We start from the raw sequence: 15,918 nt of genomic DNA, 5'->3' as shown, positions 1-15,918 counted from the left end.
ACATATAAAACTCAAGCTCAAACTCGCTCACATTATTAATTTCAGGTGCTTTAATGAATGTATGTTAATTTGTACATATGCTTAAATATGCAATTTTTTTATTATACGACTAAAAGCAGCTCGTTAATCTCCAGCATGGTGCTGCTCTGTAGTTAGCGCATTAATTGGACAGTGCACTTGTGGTATTTGCATGCCTGCAGATGCTTTGTTTCTCTCCTGGTGTTCTGTGAGTAAAACTGGGTTAACTCTGCTCCCTCCTCTCTCTCTGTGTGTGTGTGTGTGTGTGTGTGTGTGTGTGTGTGTGTGTGTGTGTGTGTGTGTGTGTGTGTGTGTGTGTGTGTGCGTGTATGTGTGTGTGTGTGTGTGTGTGTGTATGTGTGTATGTGTGTGTGTGTGTGTGTGTGTGTGTGTGTGTGTGTGTGTGTGTGTGTGTGTCTGGGCCTCCATGAAGCCCACAGCAACATGGCTGCCTGAGTGAGTCAGAGGCAGAAACCAGGGACCACACACAGAGTGCGGGCCGAGCCAACACACACACTCTCTCTCTCTCACACCCCCCCACACACACAACCACACCAAAACATTATTGTAAGAGACTGCTACATTCATAAACTGCTGTAACGTTACAAACTCATATCTAAAGTGTCACACGAAATGTAGTTTTACTCCTCAGCAGCATCAGAGGTACAGCAGAGTGTGTCTCGGGCCTCAGGGTGAATCACAGCACGGAGAGTTACTGCAGCTTTAAACTAACACAGAAATGTCATGTTTAGATTGTGGACTTCGTCAAAGGCTGTTAAACATGCAGGACTGTTTCTGCTCCCAAAGATTATAGGCGTCAGGTTTCAAAGCTGGGAATGCCTCGCAACTCAGGATTTCATTTGCCAGGCAGAGACAGAGATGAGAGGGTGTGTTGCTTCTTCACAGATACATTAAACCTTTAGCTGGAGCTTCCCTGGTGGAAGAAGTGAAATGTCTTCAGTTAAAGGACAGCTCTTACTTGTAAAGAACCTATCACATGGGTATCACATCGTAACAAGAGAATAAAAACTGATATAAACATCTGTGTATGATTTCCACAGACACAAAGAGAACCTCAACCATGCTCTGCTCACTGATTGGCCAGAAAACACAAACTTGGCATTTTCTAGTGACCACACCAACACAACAACACTGGAGGCATTTACAACTGTTTTCTTTAGTGGGGAAATGGGAATTCCCCTTTACTTTTGTATTTTCGTTGACAATTATTAAAAAAGCAATAGATCAGAACAGGATTTAAATGATGCCTTATGTACAGAATATGAACTTTGTTAAAAGCCTGTTATTTGGCAGACATGTTCTTATTATGGCAGCATATTGAGATGAAAGCCAGTGGCTCTGCAGCCCTGCAGCTGGCTAAACGTGAGAAGGAAATGAAATCATGTGAAGAGTAGGGTCTCTGCAGGACAACCTAACATGGCCACTTTATTATGAAGCGTCAGACCTTTGATGCAAACATTACTGTTACATTAAATGACCAAATTAAATATTTTGTATGTTAAGTAAAAAAGTTCTATTATACTGTATACCTTTTGGTATCATGGGTAAAAGGCACTTTGAGACACGCTTTTTAACACATAAGCTTGTGAAAGTATTGTAAGTAGGCGAAGCTTTGTACTCTTCACAGATATTTCAACTACAAAGCAACATTCATTAAAACAACCTGGACCAAATATCTGATGCATGCCACAGATGCCAGCAGCTGTAAGCATCATGACGGAGCATGCATAACACATTCTGACCGGCATTCTTTTATTTTGAAAAAATATACAAAATCAATATGTGGAAAAATGTAATTCCCTTTTCAGTCAGTTAGCATTCACAGCATAATGGATTCAACAACAAAGACAGGTATGTATTAACTCCCGCTGATAAAAAGTGAAATATTATACTGAGTGCAGTTCTCAGGTTTAAAATGATCCTGTCAACAAGACCCTGATCACCAAATACTCCCCCTGCCTCTGTTTGGTGCCATCAAAAAGTTTGCTAAATTCCAGCTTGGTTTGTGTCCAGCAGGTGGCGGCAGAGTCCAGTTTCTCCTTTCGTCTCCTCTGTGTGTACTAAGCTCCACATCCTGGCCAATAGTAATGGCTTGTCCACATGCTGGCTCAATATTAGTCAAATGTTTTTAAGTTAAAGCAATGATGCTGGATGCATAATCCAGGCTGCCACGAAAAAAAAGGTTTTCAGGCAGTTGTGGTTCTGGTGCCAATCACCAGAATCTGGACTGATCCAGTCTGGGTCATCTCCACGGGTCGGAGCGGTGCTTCAGGTTGTAGTTCTGCAGCTCGATCTGATCTTTGATCTGGCTGATCAGAATCTGAGACAGGAGGATGCCGACCAGCTGAAGAACAGAACACACAACATTTAGTCTCTCCTATTTAAGACTTGAGTGTGTGTGTGTGTGTCAGTGGCGTTTTTATATGTACAAAAGTGGTGGGGCACAAAAAACTTAGATGTCTATACATATATAAGCTTCTGCAGTGACGTGCAGTGAGGTTCATGGCTGGTGAGGCACTGGCACTGACTCTTCAGGTTTACAAATATTATTTTCAAAAGCTTTTTTAGTCTGATGCTTCGATTAATTTTAAACAGACAGTTCAACAAAAAGATACCCAAAAAATGTAATTTTATCATTTAAATATTGAATTGTTCTCTCTCTTTGCCTATCCTTCTGGACAAAAATCTCTATTACTTTTTTGTAAAAGTCCTCCTTATCTTCTTGTAGTTTCAAAAGTCTATCATAAATCTAATCGATAGATTTATGATTAGAAAATTATAAAAGTAGGGTAGACATGTGGATATTATCCGGCTGAACAAAACGTGCATCACTGCACCTCTCTCGTCTCCTCTTCACACACTACACTTTTCGTGGCACACGTACTTACAGCCAATCAGCTCTGAATTATGTGAGATGACGTATGGTGGGGATGGCAGCTCAGTGCCCCTATGGTCATTGTTTTTTTGCCACACACATTAAATAGGAAAATACTCTGAGCATGCGCAGTGTAGTTTTTACAGTCACCGTTCACTCAGACAGTGAGAGGGAGGGGCATGATCAGGTTTTGTCCCACATGGCTCTCAACAGCTCAATAGGCACACACTGTAGACACTAATTAGAAGAACACAGACTAAAACAGCAATGTACAGACGAATCAGATGATTAAACATGATCTTAAAATATATTTTATATATATTTGTATTTATTTTTTTGTAATCATTATTTGTAATACTTTCTGCTGACACTAGGTGGGGCTGTGCCAGCCGCCGCTGGTGTGTGTGTGTGTGTGTGTGTGTGTGTGTGTGTGTGTGTGTGTGTGTGTGTGTGTGTGTGTGTGTGTGTGTGTGTGTGTGTGTGTGTGTGTGCGTGTGTGTGTGTGCGTGCGTGCGTGCGTGCGTGCGTGCGTGCGTGCGTGCGTGCGTGCGTGCGTGCGTGCGTGCGTGCGTGCGTGCGTGCGTGCTACCTGTGGTATGGCCAGTCCCAGGGCGACCCCCCCCAGGAGGAACAGGTTGCTGTGGATCCAGTCCACCAGTTTGTCGATGCAGCCGTTGACGTGGATATGGTTTCCAGCCTCAGTGTACTCCATCTCTTGCATGCCTTGGCCACACATGGTGTTGATCACGTTCTGCTCGAGTACACACACAGTTATTACGTGAATAATAATAAACACAAAGCAACAGATAAAGGGCTCAGCAGAGTGGTGTTCAGATGACCTCGTCCTTGTTGAGGACGCAGCAGGAGAAGGGCACGGAGCAGCGCTCTCTGCTGGGGTTGTCCGGCTCGCATCTGAAGTAGATGTTCTGGGACCAGTCGCTGTACGTCACACCCCCACAGCAGCCAAACTGAGGACACATACACACATCATATGCAGGAGACATCCTGATTTTTGTATATTTGCTGTTGGTATTTACAATGACAAAACACTGATGACCTACGCGTTTCCGGCATGTTTGAACTGCACCCTTACCTCTTTCTGACCAAAGTCTATGAAGTTCTGCAGGTCGATGTCCTCTCTGTAGTGGACAATGGCTTTGTTGATCATCACAGTCACGCTATTCCGAGCCTTAGCAGGAGTACAAAAAAAGAAAATCTATTTAATACAAATATTGTTATAAAGATTCAGCATTTTCTATTGAAAGATCTCAAGTTGTATGTCATGTGACCCAGTGAGTCAAAATCAATGCAGTGCAATGCCATAGTAGAGCGCACCTCTTTTTTATTGGATTTTAGTCCACCTTCTATTTTATATTAATATTTCTATTGAAATATAGAGATGCTAGTCCTCTAAAATATTTAAAGTTACAACTTCATGCAACCCTGCCTAGAACTAACCGCATGGGAAATGTTAGAATGTTTGTGTTTTTGAGTGTTTATGGCAAGATTCAAGTTGTTCTCCAAACTCTTTGTCCCAGGCTCTCTGTTGCAGTCTCAAGCCCAATCTGTGATCACCCTAACAGAGGTTATTTGGAGTCCCTCTAGAGACATTGTACAACTGCCTTCACCGGCTGAGTACTCTATGACAAGTAATCCAATCTTCTTGTTTAAAGAGGCCCTATTACGCATGTTGGGGGCTTCCCTTTCCTGTAGTGTGTTCTATAGGTTGTTGTGCATGTAAAGGGTCTGCAAAGGCTATCATTACTGTGTTCCCAGAGGGAGTTTCTCTCCAACAGTCTTTCCCACAGAGTGGGGAAAGACATTTCCCTGTAAGGGATTAATAAAGTATATCTTCTTCTTCTTCTTCTTAAAAGGACATTCAATACAAAAAATAAAACAAACTCAACCCAAAGAAATAGTCAATAAAGAAATGAAGACCCTTTTTCGAGGCAGGCCAGTATTATTCTGAAGTTTTGCTTACACATTACTATATTTGACATTTATTTTATGAATATTTATTCTATAATGTATCTAAAACGTGTGTTGTATTTAGTTAAAGAATAGCTATAAAGAATGTTGATTACAGAAATGAACATTCACTGTTCATGATGGGTTTGACAATGTTTACAGTTTGTTCAATAAAACAATCGATCTCTGTAAGTGTAGCCTTTTACAGGTTTATCATTTGTCATTTGTATTTTTCTAAGGCTAAAAATAATTTCTTGTTGCAATACTTCTTGTGTGTAAGATTAATAGTCTTTCATTTTGAAATCCAAACTCACGTCACATTGTGCTGTTCTCGCGTGAGTTAGAGAGAAACAAGAATGGTATTTTGTTGACAGTGTTAAACAGTTGTGGCCCTACATTCAAGCTTACATTATTCTCAGGTTTGTTTCATTACCTTATCGGAGAAGACGAAGCCCAGGACCCCGGCAACCAGCTGCAGCAGGAAGATCACCGTCAGACAGATGCAGAACTGTGGGGGGGAAACAAGAGAGGGAGGGTCACAGGACTGGAGGAATGATTCTGTCTGTCTGGTTCATTATTTAGAGAACCGATTCCATGAGATCCTGTAATTCAGCTGCTAGTTGTTGCCACCTCTACTTGCATGCAGAGAAAGCAACAATCTAAATACAAAGAGAATAACAATAGAAAAACATTGTCAAACTCTGCTACCTAAAGGCTGTTTTCAAATTGATTTCAAAATAAAATAATCTCAACTGTTGCAATGAGTCATTTTCTTTAGAAAAGTGCAAATACTGTACATGCAAGGCACACACCCTGTTATGTGCCAGTATACAATACTGTTGAGAGGACCTGGCAGCTCGTGGGACTGAGCTTGAATCTGACAGCATGTCTCTGCACTGATTTCATCTTTAGCGGAGAAACTCCTGACTCACCGTCTGCAGGAGGCAGATGTTTTCTCGCAGCGAGCCCACACAGCCACAGAAGGTGAGGATGAACATGAGGACCCCCACCACCAGCAGCATTACAGCGGGGTCCACCGACAGACACCGCAGAGCGGCCTCTGAGGAGGAGAAGAGAGGGGCTCAGATTGATGTGAGGGAGCTACTTTTTCTTAATGACCTTTATTTAATCAGAACAGGAAACATTTATGGAAGTGCTTTAACACGTCTACCTCTGGCTCTTCCACTGCTGAATTGAATTTATTTGATAAAATCTTCAACAAAACATATGTAAATGCTGTGTTGCTGGTGGAAGCAGTGAGCACAAAGCCAAAACAAAAGCCCCATCCTAACCCACTACACATGAAACAGACTGTATGCTCTATCACTGAAGAATCCCCTACCTGCATGTTTCATCATGCGGGCGTACACGCCGATAGCTACCATCACCAGGGAGATGACCTGAGGAGAAGAGAGAACAAAGATGTATTTATACACATATTGAAATAATGCTATGGGGTACAATAGGGTGAAAGCACACAGATCAGTGTGTAAATAATCCTGTCTATGTTGTTACTTGTCCAGGGAGTGGCACCTGAACACACATCAGATATACATGAGTCAGAGGCTGTACTGATAGAATAACATCTAACTCTCCAGAAGCACACCCAGTGCTCCATGTTGAATCAGTGTTGAACTAGAGGAGAGGAGAAATGTAGATGAGGCTGTTCGGCCGTCCACTCTGCTTCCATTTGACTAAACCGACCTGGCAGCGATCTGCACCTTTCCCTACAAAATAAAGAGGCTTTCACTCAGCGCTCCTCTCAGTCTCAATAGAATAAAAGAGAGCCCTCAGAAACACCCCCCCCCTGAGTGAAATGGATCCAGGTACAACAAACACTGCTCCTTCTTGGGGTGGGAGGGCAAAGAGAGTTTTCTGCCCCTTTTGTAAAGATTAGTACATGAGGCCTGAAGCTAGATGTTGTTTTTTGCAATGTGACAGTTAGTGAAATGTTATGCTACAATTTATAGGCGACTAAATCCCACACTTGCGTTGGTTACACAACTGATTCCCTTATTGGGTTAATCGTCATTGTACCAGCTGATCACCAGGATTATGACAAACTGTGGACTTTCCACGACATTTCTACAGTAAATGGAGCCATGCACTTTTCTTTGGTGTGTCCTACACTGAGCCTATTGCGGCCCGAGGCAACAGAAATGACAACAACACATTCCATGATGAAGAGCTTCAAGTTTTTACAAAGCCTTTTCCTGTTTGTACATGGCCAGAGAAGTCATGAACACAGCTCATACACACTTAGGTATAGACGCTGTTGGAATTGTAGAAGAACATGTATAGAAAAGCTCAAGATTTCTCAGATATTAACATGTAAACAAAACTTAAACTGTCTTGTTTGAGCTTGTTGTCAAAAGAGGTAAATATGTTTAAATTCAACGACATTTCTCATCATTCCTACAGCATTGTTTTGCTTAAACAGCAGAAACGGACTGCACTAAACCCCAACAAGTTAAATCTGCAACATCAGATCTGCTTAAAAAATGCTGTAAGTCAGAAATCTCCTTATGTTACAGCCCCCGAGCACCTGACACTGAAACCCCCCCAAATGAACTTTGGTTTGTTGACAGCCTGCTGAGCTCTGCTGAATTATTTCCTTTAAAAAAGACCCAGTCATACAATGAATAACATCCTATTGAGGGAAACACGTTAGCATAATAAGACAGTTTAAATGATAGCAAATTATGCAATCAATGTCATCGCCTGCTGTGTTCACTGAGGCTGGTTTGAAATGGAAAAATACATCTTATTGGGAAACCTGCTAGACAGGAAGTTAACCTATTTTATGAACATAAACTAACCTGATCATAAACCACAGCAGACGTGTGAACTGACTTCAAGTGGTGTGAACATTTTTTTTGAGATATCACAGTGTGGTTACACAAATCTAATGATACATTCCTTATTATACACAGTACCAAGCAGAAAACACAGTGTGTGTGTGTGTGTATTCCTGTGTTCCTGTTTCAGCTTTGCATGTTGACTTCCTTTCCCCTCTTTTCTGGACACTGTTTCACTTTTCCTAAACCCCAGGGTTAATGAACAACTAACTAAGCAGTGGATGCTCAAATCGCAGCAAACAAAACCCTTCACCCTTGTGTTCAAATAAATAAAGAAGTGCAGGTCTGACACTTTGAAATCGCGAGAGAGGTAGTTTAACTCTGGTTAAAACTCCTTTTTAATAGTTAACCTAATGGAGCAAATATGTTGTGCCAAGAAAGACCGTGATTCACCTGGGCGCTGAGGAGAGAATAAATACAGCTTTCATGTTGGGATCTGTGTGACCCCCTGTGTTTAATAGCATAATAAACTCACCCAGAATATTAAATTGAACAAGAACAGTAGGTACTTGACGACTGGACTGACAAAGGAGTAGTTTTCGTCATGTGCGCCTCTGCGTCTTCCTCCCATGGCGACAGGTATCCAAGCGGGTTGTTACGTTTGCGCACAGATCAGCTACTGACTGTGAGAAACAACGAGTTTCCGTGAGTGAAAACCAAAGACTCCGACTCTAAACGATAAGGACAAGCTGCTGGTTTCTTCACACACTTGATCCGAAACACAGCTCCAGTGAGGCTGCCGCTCTGACGGGGCGGGGGGAAACTGGGTGTGTCTGTCTCACTCCTGTACCTGGGATCAGTGGCGGTTCTATATGGGCTCAGAACAGTCTCATAATACACACATGCACACAGAAGGATTCACACTTGTATTTCATGATCCACAAAAGGATTCACACTTGTATTTCCGGATCCACACTTGTGTTTTTCAATGCACACACAAATGTGTTCCGTTTCATATACATGTAAATAAAATCCAAATACAGAAAAAAGTTTTACATATGTATTTTTGATCCTCACATATTTGTTTTCCGTTTAAAACCTCTGCACCTGCAAACACAAACCGCTTTCTGTGCATGGATCGCTCTGCATTCGTGTGTGGGTTTTTTGAGACTCCCCTGACGGTGACCCGATTCGTACTTGTAATTTTTTCTATCTATAGCCAATCAGATTTCTCCTCAATTCTAAGCCAATCACATGAGCGCGCCCCCACAAGGGTAGATTTCTTGCGTTCATGACGTAGCGCTTCATGTACGCATTTTGCGCTGTCCGGAGCTGACAGGTCCATGGAGCCTGCCTGCAGGCGCTAATCTCAGGACACCTCCACTCTCAGTACATTACCACTTTCCGATCAGGAAATGCACGCAAATACAAGCCTTTATATTATTAAGGTACAGTGCCACTTTCCGAACCATTAATGAATGCTTGTGTACACAAAAACGGCAGGCAAAACTGTTTTAAATGTGTGTTTCCTGTATGGCGATCAGCTGCTTTATTTATGTCTGTATGAAGTTGTTGTGAGTGTGGAGGGAGCAGCTACAGGTTAGCTTAGCCTAATCGATCAGTGCACTACGAAGCCAGTGCTAGACAGTGAACTGTCAACGGGGGGAGCCCCGCCGGTCATTATCGGCCGATATTCACTCTTAATAGTTTGATCGGTGCTCTCTATAAAGGCCGATCAGGAGAGCTGGATCTGATCGATATGGACATAAACGCGAGTGAAGTTTTAGCGAGCTGCATGAGAAACTGACGGGCTGTCAGGAGAGAGGGAGGGAGAGAGGAAAAGAGATGATCCTTACTCCCGTGTTATTATCCGGTCATAGTCCGGTAATTACCTAACGGAAACGCTGCTACACAATTCTTATTATTATTATTATTGAAACATGACCGGTAAGTTTCAAATTTGTCCGGTAAAATTAAATTCTGTCCGCGGAAACCCTGCTCCGGACTACGCAAAATGCGTATATGAAGTGACATGAACGCAAGAAATCTACCCTCGTGGGGGCGCGCTCATGTGATTGGCTTAGAATTGAGGAGACATCTGATTGGCTATAGATAGAAAAAATTACAAGTACGAATCGGGTGACCGTCAGGGGAGTCTCAAAAAACCCACACACGAATGCAGAGCAATCCATGCACAGAAAGCGGTTTGTGTTTGCAGGTTCAGGGGATTTAAACGGAAAACAAATATGTGAGGATCAAAAATACATATGTAAAACTTTTTTCTGTATTTGGATTTTATTTACATGTATATGAAACGGAACACATTTGTGTGTGCATTGAAAAACACAAGTGTGGATCCGGAAATACAAGTGTGAATCCTTTTGTGGATCATGAAATACAAGTGTGAATCCTTCTGTGTGCATGTGTGTATTATGAGACTGTTCTGAGCCCATAGTTCTAGAACATTTTACATGGGGTGGCAAAGGGGGGGCAAGAGGTCATGCCAGGGTGGCATGGGAGGGCGGACAGTACGTGGTATTTTATACTGTATATATAACCTATTTATTGTTAAATCATGGCCTAACACAAGTGTTCTTAATGCACAAGAGAAACAAGGTGTTCAGACAAACAAACTCACATATAGTATAAAACAGCAGAAAATACTCATGATACCCTAGAACTCTGTTTACTGTAAGTACAGTAAAAGTACTTAGTTATAATGAAGTACACAAATGACATCACCCATCTCTTAAGAGAGCTAAAGGTGACCTGTGCAGCAACACATTTCAATATGTGTCAATACTAAGAGCCGCTAGATTGTGCTGCTGTGATGGAATATGTGCAAGGAGAATAAAAACATACCATGTGGTCCAGCTGGAGTCTCATCTGCCTCCTGATCACTGCCTCTGTCCCTCTTTCTGACACTTCCTCTTTATTCCTCACATACATTTCTCCTTCTTCACTAATGTCTTCATCTCCTCCTCTTCCTCCTGCTCTGACCCTCCTGGTCTCTTCATCTCTCTTTTCCTTTTCCTCTTTCTGTTCGTCCTGATCACTTGTAATGTTTCCATGTTATGATTGGACATGAAAGACTCAACTTGCTGGACGTTAACAGGGTTTATTAACCAGTGCTGGCTAACACACGTTATACATGCTTACTGTGCACTTCATCACTGCTAGTGTATCTATATATGCTGTGTAGACAGCAGGGGGCGCAGTTATACTGAGAGCACAATACATTCACATGAATATCACATTGCCCTTTTTTTTTAATAGCTTTAAACATTTGGCTGTTATACTGCATTTAACATAACAGTTATCTGGAACTAGTGCAATTCTGCTGTAACAGTATCTTTAAGACTTTTGCATTCACATTTTAGCTTTGAACACAGCATCCACACATAGTACCTGTACTATGTAATGACAATAAATTGAATCTTCTTCTTCTTCTTCTTCTTCTCAGATATGTCTTTTTGTTGTTGTTGAATCACTCCAGCTACTCTGGCCTGCAAGAGTCTTGTGAAAAGCACTGGTACAAAATGCTTGTATAACTTCACACGTTAGGGCCAGCTAATAAGCAGGGCCGTCTCTCCCTACAGGCCGATCATGCAGACTGCGTGGGGCCTCATCTTGCGGAGGGGGCCTCAACTGAGCCGAAATTGCGGCGCGCTTAAGCGGCGCATTTAGTGTGGCGCGACACGGTTTCGCCGCTGCGCGGCTCCACTAGCATGAGGGGACAGACTGAGTGATGATGAACACTGTACTTTGTTTCAGGAAGAAATTAAGTTATTCAATCAGGAGAGACGGTTTTGATGTAAGAATTAGGGCTGTCAAGTTAACGCGTTAATAACGCGTTAAGGCAAAAAAGAATTAACGCCACTAATTATTTTAACGCGATTAACGCATGTGTATTTTTTGTCCTCGGCCGCCCCGTAGTTTCAGAGCGCATCGAGTTTAAAATACCATCTACAAGCTGATGCTGACAGCCCCGCTCCTGCCGCCCGCTTGTGGCAGACCACACTTCCACGCTCACCGGCAGGCCCGGACTGGCCATCGGGAGGACCGGGAGCGTGTGTATGTGTGGCGTGAGCGAGGCACACCTTACGTGTTGTTGTTGTTAGCATCTGGTGCTAGCTAGCTGCGCTAACGGATATAAGGAGCTGTTTCAATGAAAACAGAGGAGCGACATTTCGCCGACAACTGCGCCGAGCACTTGACTTTATGCAGGTAGCCAGACAGTGGGACATTGTACGAAAAGTCAGCACACTCAGCACGGATAGTGCGCGCAACATGATTGCAGCGTCCAGGCAGCTCCCGTTCGAGCATATATGCCTTGAGCTGCACATAGCTCCAACGATCCATCACAGTGTCTACACACACACACACACACACACACACACACACACACACACACACACACACACACACACACACACACACACACACACACACACACACACACACACACACACACACACACACACACACACACACACACACACACACACACTTTGTATTGTATTATTGTATGAGAGAGGTTCCAGGTTGAATTGAGGCGAATATTTGTAATGTTCAGGTTGTTGTGTTTAATATTCATGAGAATATTTGTCATTGTTCAAATGATAATAAACAAACATATAAAGCATATTTGTCCACTCATATGTTGATAAGAGTATTAAAAACTTGAAAAATATCCCTCTAAGGTACATTTAGAACAGATACAAAATGTGCGATTAATTTGCGATTAATCGCGATTAACTATGGACAATCATGCGATTAATCGCGATTAAATATTTTAATCGACTGACAGCCCTAGTAAGAATACATATTTATTGCAGAGATACACAAACGAATGTAATGGAGTTTTGGCGATTAGGCCCCGTTGTTCAGGAGTATCATTCGGGAGGGGAAAAACCGATCCGATGAAACCCCCCGGGGTCTAGACACTGGTGGTGGTGAAGGGATAGTTGGGTTCGGTCTGAAGGGGAGGGGCTTAGCTTGACCCTGGATTCAGAGGGACAGGAGGTGAAAAGGGGTGGAGGAGGGTTGCGTCGAGTCACCTGAAATGACAGCTGTCAGAGGGGAGAGCAGATTTAAAAGGGTTAGCGGAGCGCTATGATAGGCTTGTGAGAATAGAGCGAAGTGATTGGTTAAGCTGGGGAGTGACGCCCCCGATCACTTATTGAGAGGAGAGAGAGTAGTAACATGGAAATAGTAAATGAATGAGTAAAGACGGTCTTCCTTTGTTGAACTTGCGCTGAGCTTCATTTAGTCTCAGATCACTTCCACATGTTCTCCATCAGCTCCGTATGGCACCTTGGACATAACACAAGAAGAACATCCTGTTTTTGTTTTTGAAAGACAAACCTTTATTAATGATTCAAACATTTAATTTGATCGCACATCCCATCAGTAAAGTCTGTTCAATGATTTCATGATCAGTTTCACTTTATCCAACATGTGTTTAATCTCAGCTATTCAAACAGAATCATACATGAGTTCCTTATTGATTATTATCATGATAATTAATGTTCTATAAAACATCAGAGTACCCACTTTCTATTTGGATGACAACAACAACAACAACAACAACAACAATTAGTCTGCAAAACAATAACTGTAATATTATACATTTTAATTCCCAAGCAAAGACTCTAAGCTATTTACAGGAGAATAATACATGATGTACTTATTGATTATGATCATGACAGGAAGTAATATCATTTTAAATAAACATGTTATGATGAAATAAGTGTTATAACCATCTGGGAACTCATTTGTTAGTTAATTTGGGCAACAATAACATTTAATCTGTCAGAATAATACATGTGATTATAAATGTCTCTATTGTTTTAGAAAGTGAATGCCAGAATAAAATGTGTACAATAAAAGAAGCTGCTTTCTCTCTGAAGACTCGTGCATTACAAGAGAAACAACAACATGAATCAAAAGAAATATCCAACACATATTTAGAGCAAAGTTTACATATCAGTTCAGGTGAACAAGGATCCTCCTGAGCAGTGACAGCCTCCATGGCTACACAGACACAGGAAGGAGCCGGAAGAAAGTCCAACATCTACAGAACAACTCATGAGAAGATGTTGAAGCACATCCCATCATGTTTGATTGACAGCTGATCTCTGCACAGTGAAGACATGAACAATCAGCCCTGATGGACACACGGTGAGTTTAAGAAGTAGAAGAGTTCCTCCAATGACTTCAGGCTATTTGAGTTTACAAAACTCAGCAGTGTTTCCATAATCATAATGAAGACAAAGTCCAGCATGTAGCGGCTGAGTGAATGTGGTCTGGACTCTGTGGAGGAGAGTCATGGTTTCAGAGACGCTGTAGAAGGACAGCATACCTGCTCTGTGATCCAGGTACACTCCTACTCTGGAGGACGGAGGACCTGAGACGGGAGTGGGGATATTGTTGTAACGAAATATATAACTGTTTTGGTTACAAACTAAGGACCAAGATTTGTCATTGAATCCAAATACACTTCCCCCTGCTCTGATGATATTCTTGTATGCGACTGCTACAAAAACTCCTCTCCCTCTCCCTCTCCACTCTACCTCCCAGTAACAACGTCCAGTCAGACTCTCTCTACTCAGGACCTGAGGATAATCAGTGAATCTGTCTGGATGACTAGAATAAGACTGTGGTTGTTCCATGAGTGTTGCTTTTCTGCTCCCCTCAGATAATAACAGCAGTGTGCATGCTGTGTTTGGATCCAGTGTGATTCCCTGTGAATATTTGAAGAACCCAGCTCTGGTGGTGGGCTCTGCTGCTGACAGTAAAACCTCTACTTCAGTCGGTGAGACGTTTGTCCATTCCTCTCTCAGGACGTCCTGTAGTTTGTCTCTGACTGCTGACAGGGCCGCCGTCACGTCCTCAAAGTAGCTCAGAGGACGGATGTTGATGCTGGATGAGTGTGTAGGTTCACTGAGGGCTGACAGTGAGGGGTAGCTGTGCAGAAACTGGTTGTGATCCTCTGTGTGAGACAGCAGCTTCAGCTCAGCGTCTCTCCTCTTCAGCTCAGAGATCTCCTGCTCCAGCTTCTCCTGAAGCTCTCTGACTCGACTCACTTCGCTCTTCTGCTGGGATCTGACCTGCTGCTTCACGTCAGAGCTTCCTTCCTCCATGAGACGGATCAGCTCAGTGAACATCTTCTCACTGTCCTCCACTGCTTTATCAGCAGAGCCATTGACGGCCTCCACCTCCTGCTGAAGCAGCTTCACCTCCTTCTCTCCGTCCTGGATTCTCTGCTGGATGTTTAGTCGACTCCTCTCCAGCTCTCTCTGCCTCTCAGTCCTCTCTGCTGCAGCTGACACTGTGTCGTGGCCTTTGTGTTCGTCCACAGAGCAGAGAGAACAGATACACTGCTGATCAGTGCGGCAGAACAGCTTCATCACCTCGTCGTGACGAGAGCAGATGTTCTCCTGGAGCTTCTTGGAGGGCTCCACCAGCTTGTGTTTTTTAAAGGCAGGCAATTCATAATGAGGCTGGAGGTGTTTGTCACAGTAAGATATAAGACACACGAGGCAGGACTTACAGGCTCTCAGTTTCCTCCCAGTGCAGACATCACAGGCCGCATATTCAGCTCCAGCAGAGCAGAGATCAGCAGGAGCAGGTGGGGCTCCATTCTTCTTCAGCTCCTCCACTAAAGCTGCTAACATGGTGTTTTTCAGCAGGACAGGCCTCGGTGTGAAGCTCTTCCTACACTGAGGGCAGCTGTGGATCTTCTTCTCATCCTCTCCGTCCCAGAAGCCTTTAATACACTTCATGCAGTAGCTGTGTCCACAGGAAGTGGTCACCGGATCCTTCAGTAGATCCAGACAGATCGAACAAGATATTAAGATTCCCCGCTCCAGCTGAACTCCTTTCTGCGCCATTTCACCTCTCAGTAGCAGCTCTGAGTTTCACTTCCTGAAACCTGAAACTATGTGAGCTGTGATCTGAACAATATGTGTGTGAGCGGTGAATGTGGCCTATCAGCTCTTGTTCTTTACCCACATGTTGGTTACACCCCTCCTCCTCAGTGTGGATCTGAAGGGGAGGAACCAGGAAACACAGAGTGGAGCTGGCTGTGTCTGAGAGCAGGAAGAAGAGGGAGGGCTTATCAAACTCTGACTCATTCCAGGAGGAAGAGCAGCGCTCAGACTCTGACCGACACAGAGCCTCGGTTACAACCTGCTCTTCATTTGAAAAGAGCTTTTAGTTGTAAAATAAGTTGGT

General features: G+C 43.1%; 2 protein-coding genes across 2 annotated transcripts; both read right to left on the bottom strand.

Moving 5' to 3' along the window:
- Positions 1–1,423: 1,423 nt before the first annotated feature.
- Positions 1,424–8,486, bottom strand: tspan33a (tetraspanin 33a). Its single transcript, XM_034133677.1, has 8 exons — positions 8,216–8,486; positions 6,225–6,282; positions 5,815–5,942; positions 5,316–5,390; positions 4,008–4,103; positions 3,754–3,882; positions 3,504–3,665; positions 1,424–2,383 (listed from the first exon to the last, which is right to left on the bottom strand). The coding sequence occupies exons 1-8, from the start codon at positions 8,309–8,311 to the stop codon at positions 2,282–2,284; spliced, it is 846 nt and encodes a 281-aa protein (XP_033989568.1). The 5' UTR covers positions 8,312–8,486; the 3' UTR covers positions 1,424–2,281.
- A 4,540-nt stretch (positions 8,487–13,026) lies between these two features.
- Positions 13,027–15,698, bottom strand: LOC117484845 (tripartite motif-containing protein 16-like). Its single transcript, XM_034133281.1, has 2 exons — positions 15,693–15,698; positions 13,027–14,948 (listed from the first exon to the last, which is right to left on the bottom strand). The coding sequence occupies exons 1-2, from the start codon at positions 15,696–15,698 to the stop codon at positions 13,905–13,907; spliced, it is 1,050 nt and encodes a 349-aa protein (XP_033989172.1). The 3' UTR covers positions 13,027–13,904.
- Between the last annotated feature and the right edge of the window lie 220 nt (positions 15,699–15,918).

The sequence above is a fragment of the Trematomus bernacchii genome, unplaced genomic scaffold (assembly GCF_902827165.1).
Source record: "Trematomus bernacchii unplaced genomic scaffold, fTreBer1.1, whole genome shotgun sequence".
Taxonomy (NCBI): Eukaryota; Metazoa; Chordata; class Actinopteri; order Perciformes; family Nototheniidae; genus Trematomus; species Trematomus bernacchii.
This window is presented reverse-complemented; position numbering and strand designations above follow the sequence as displayed.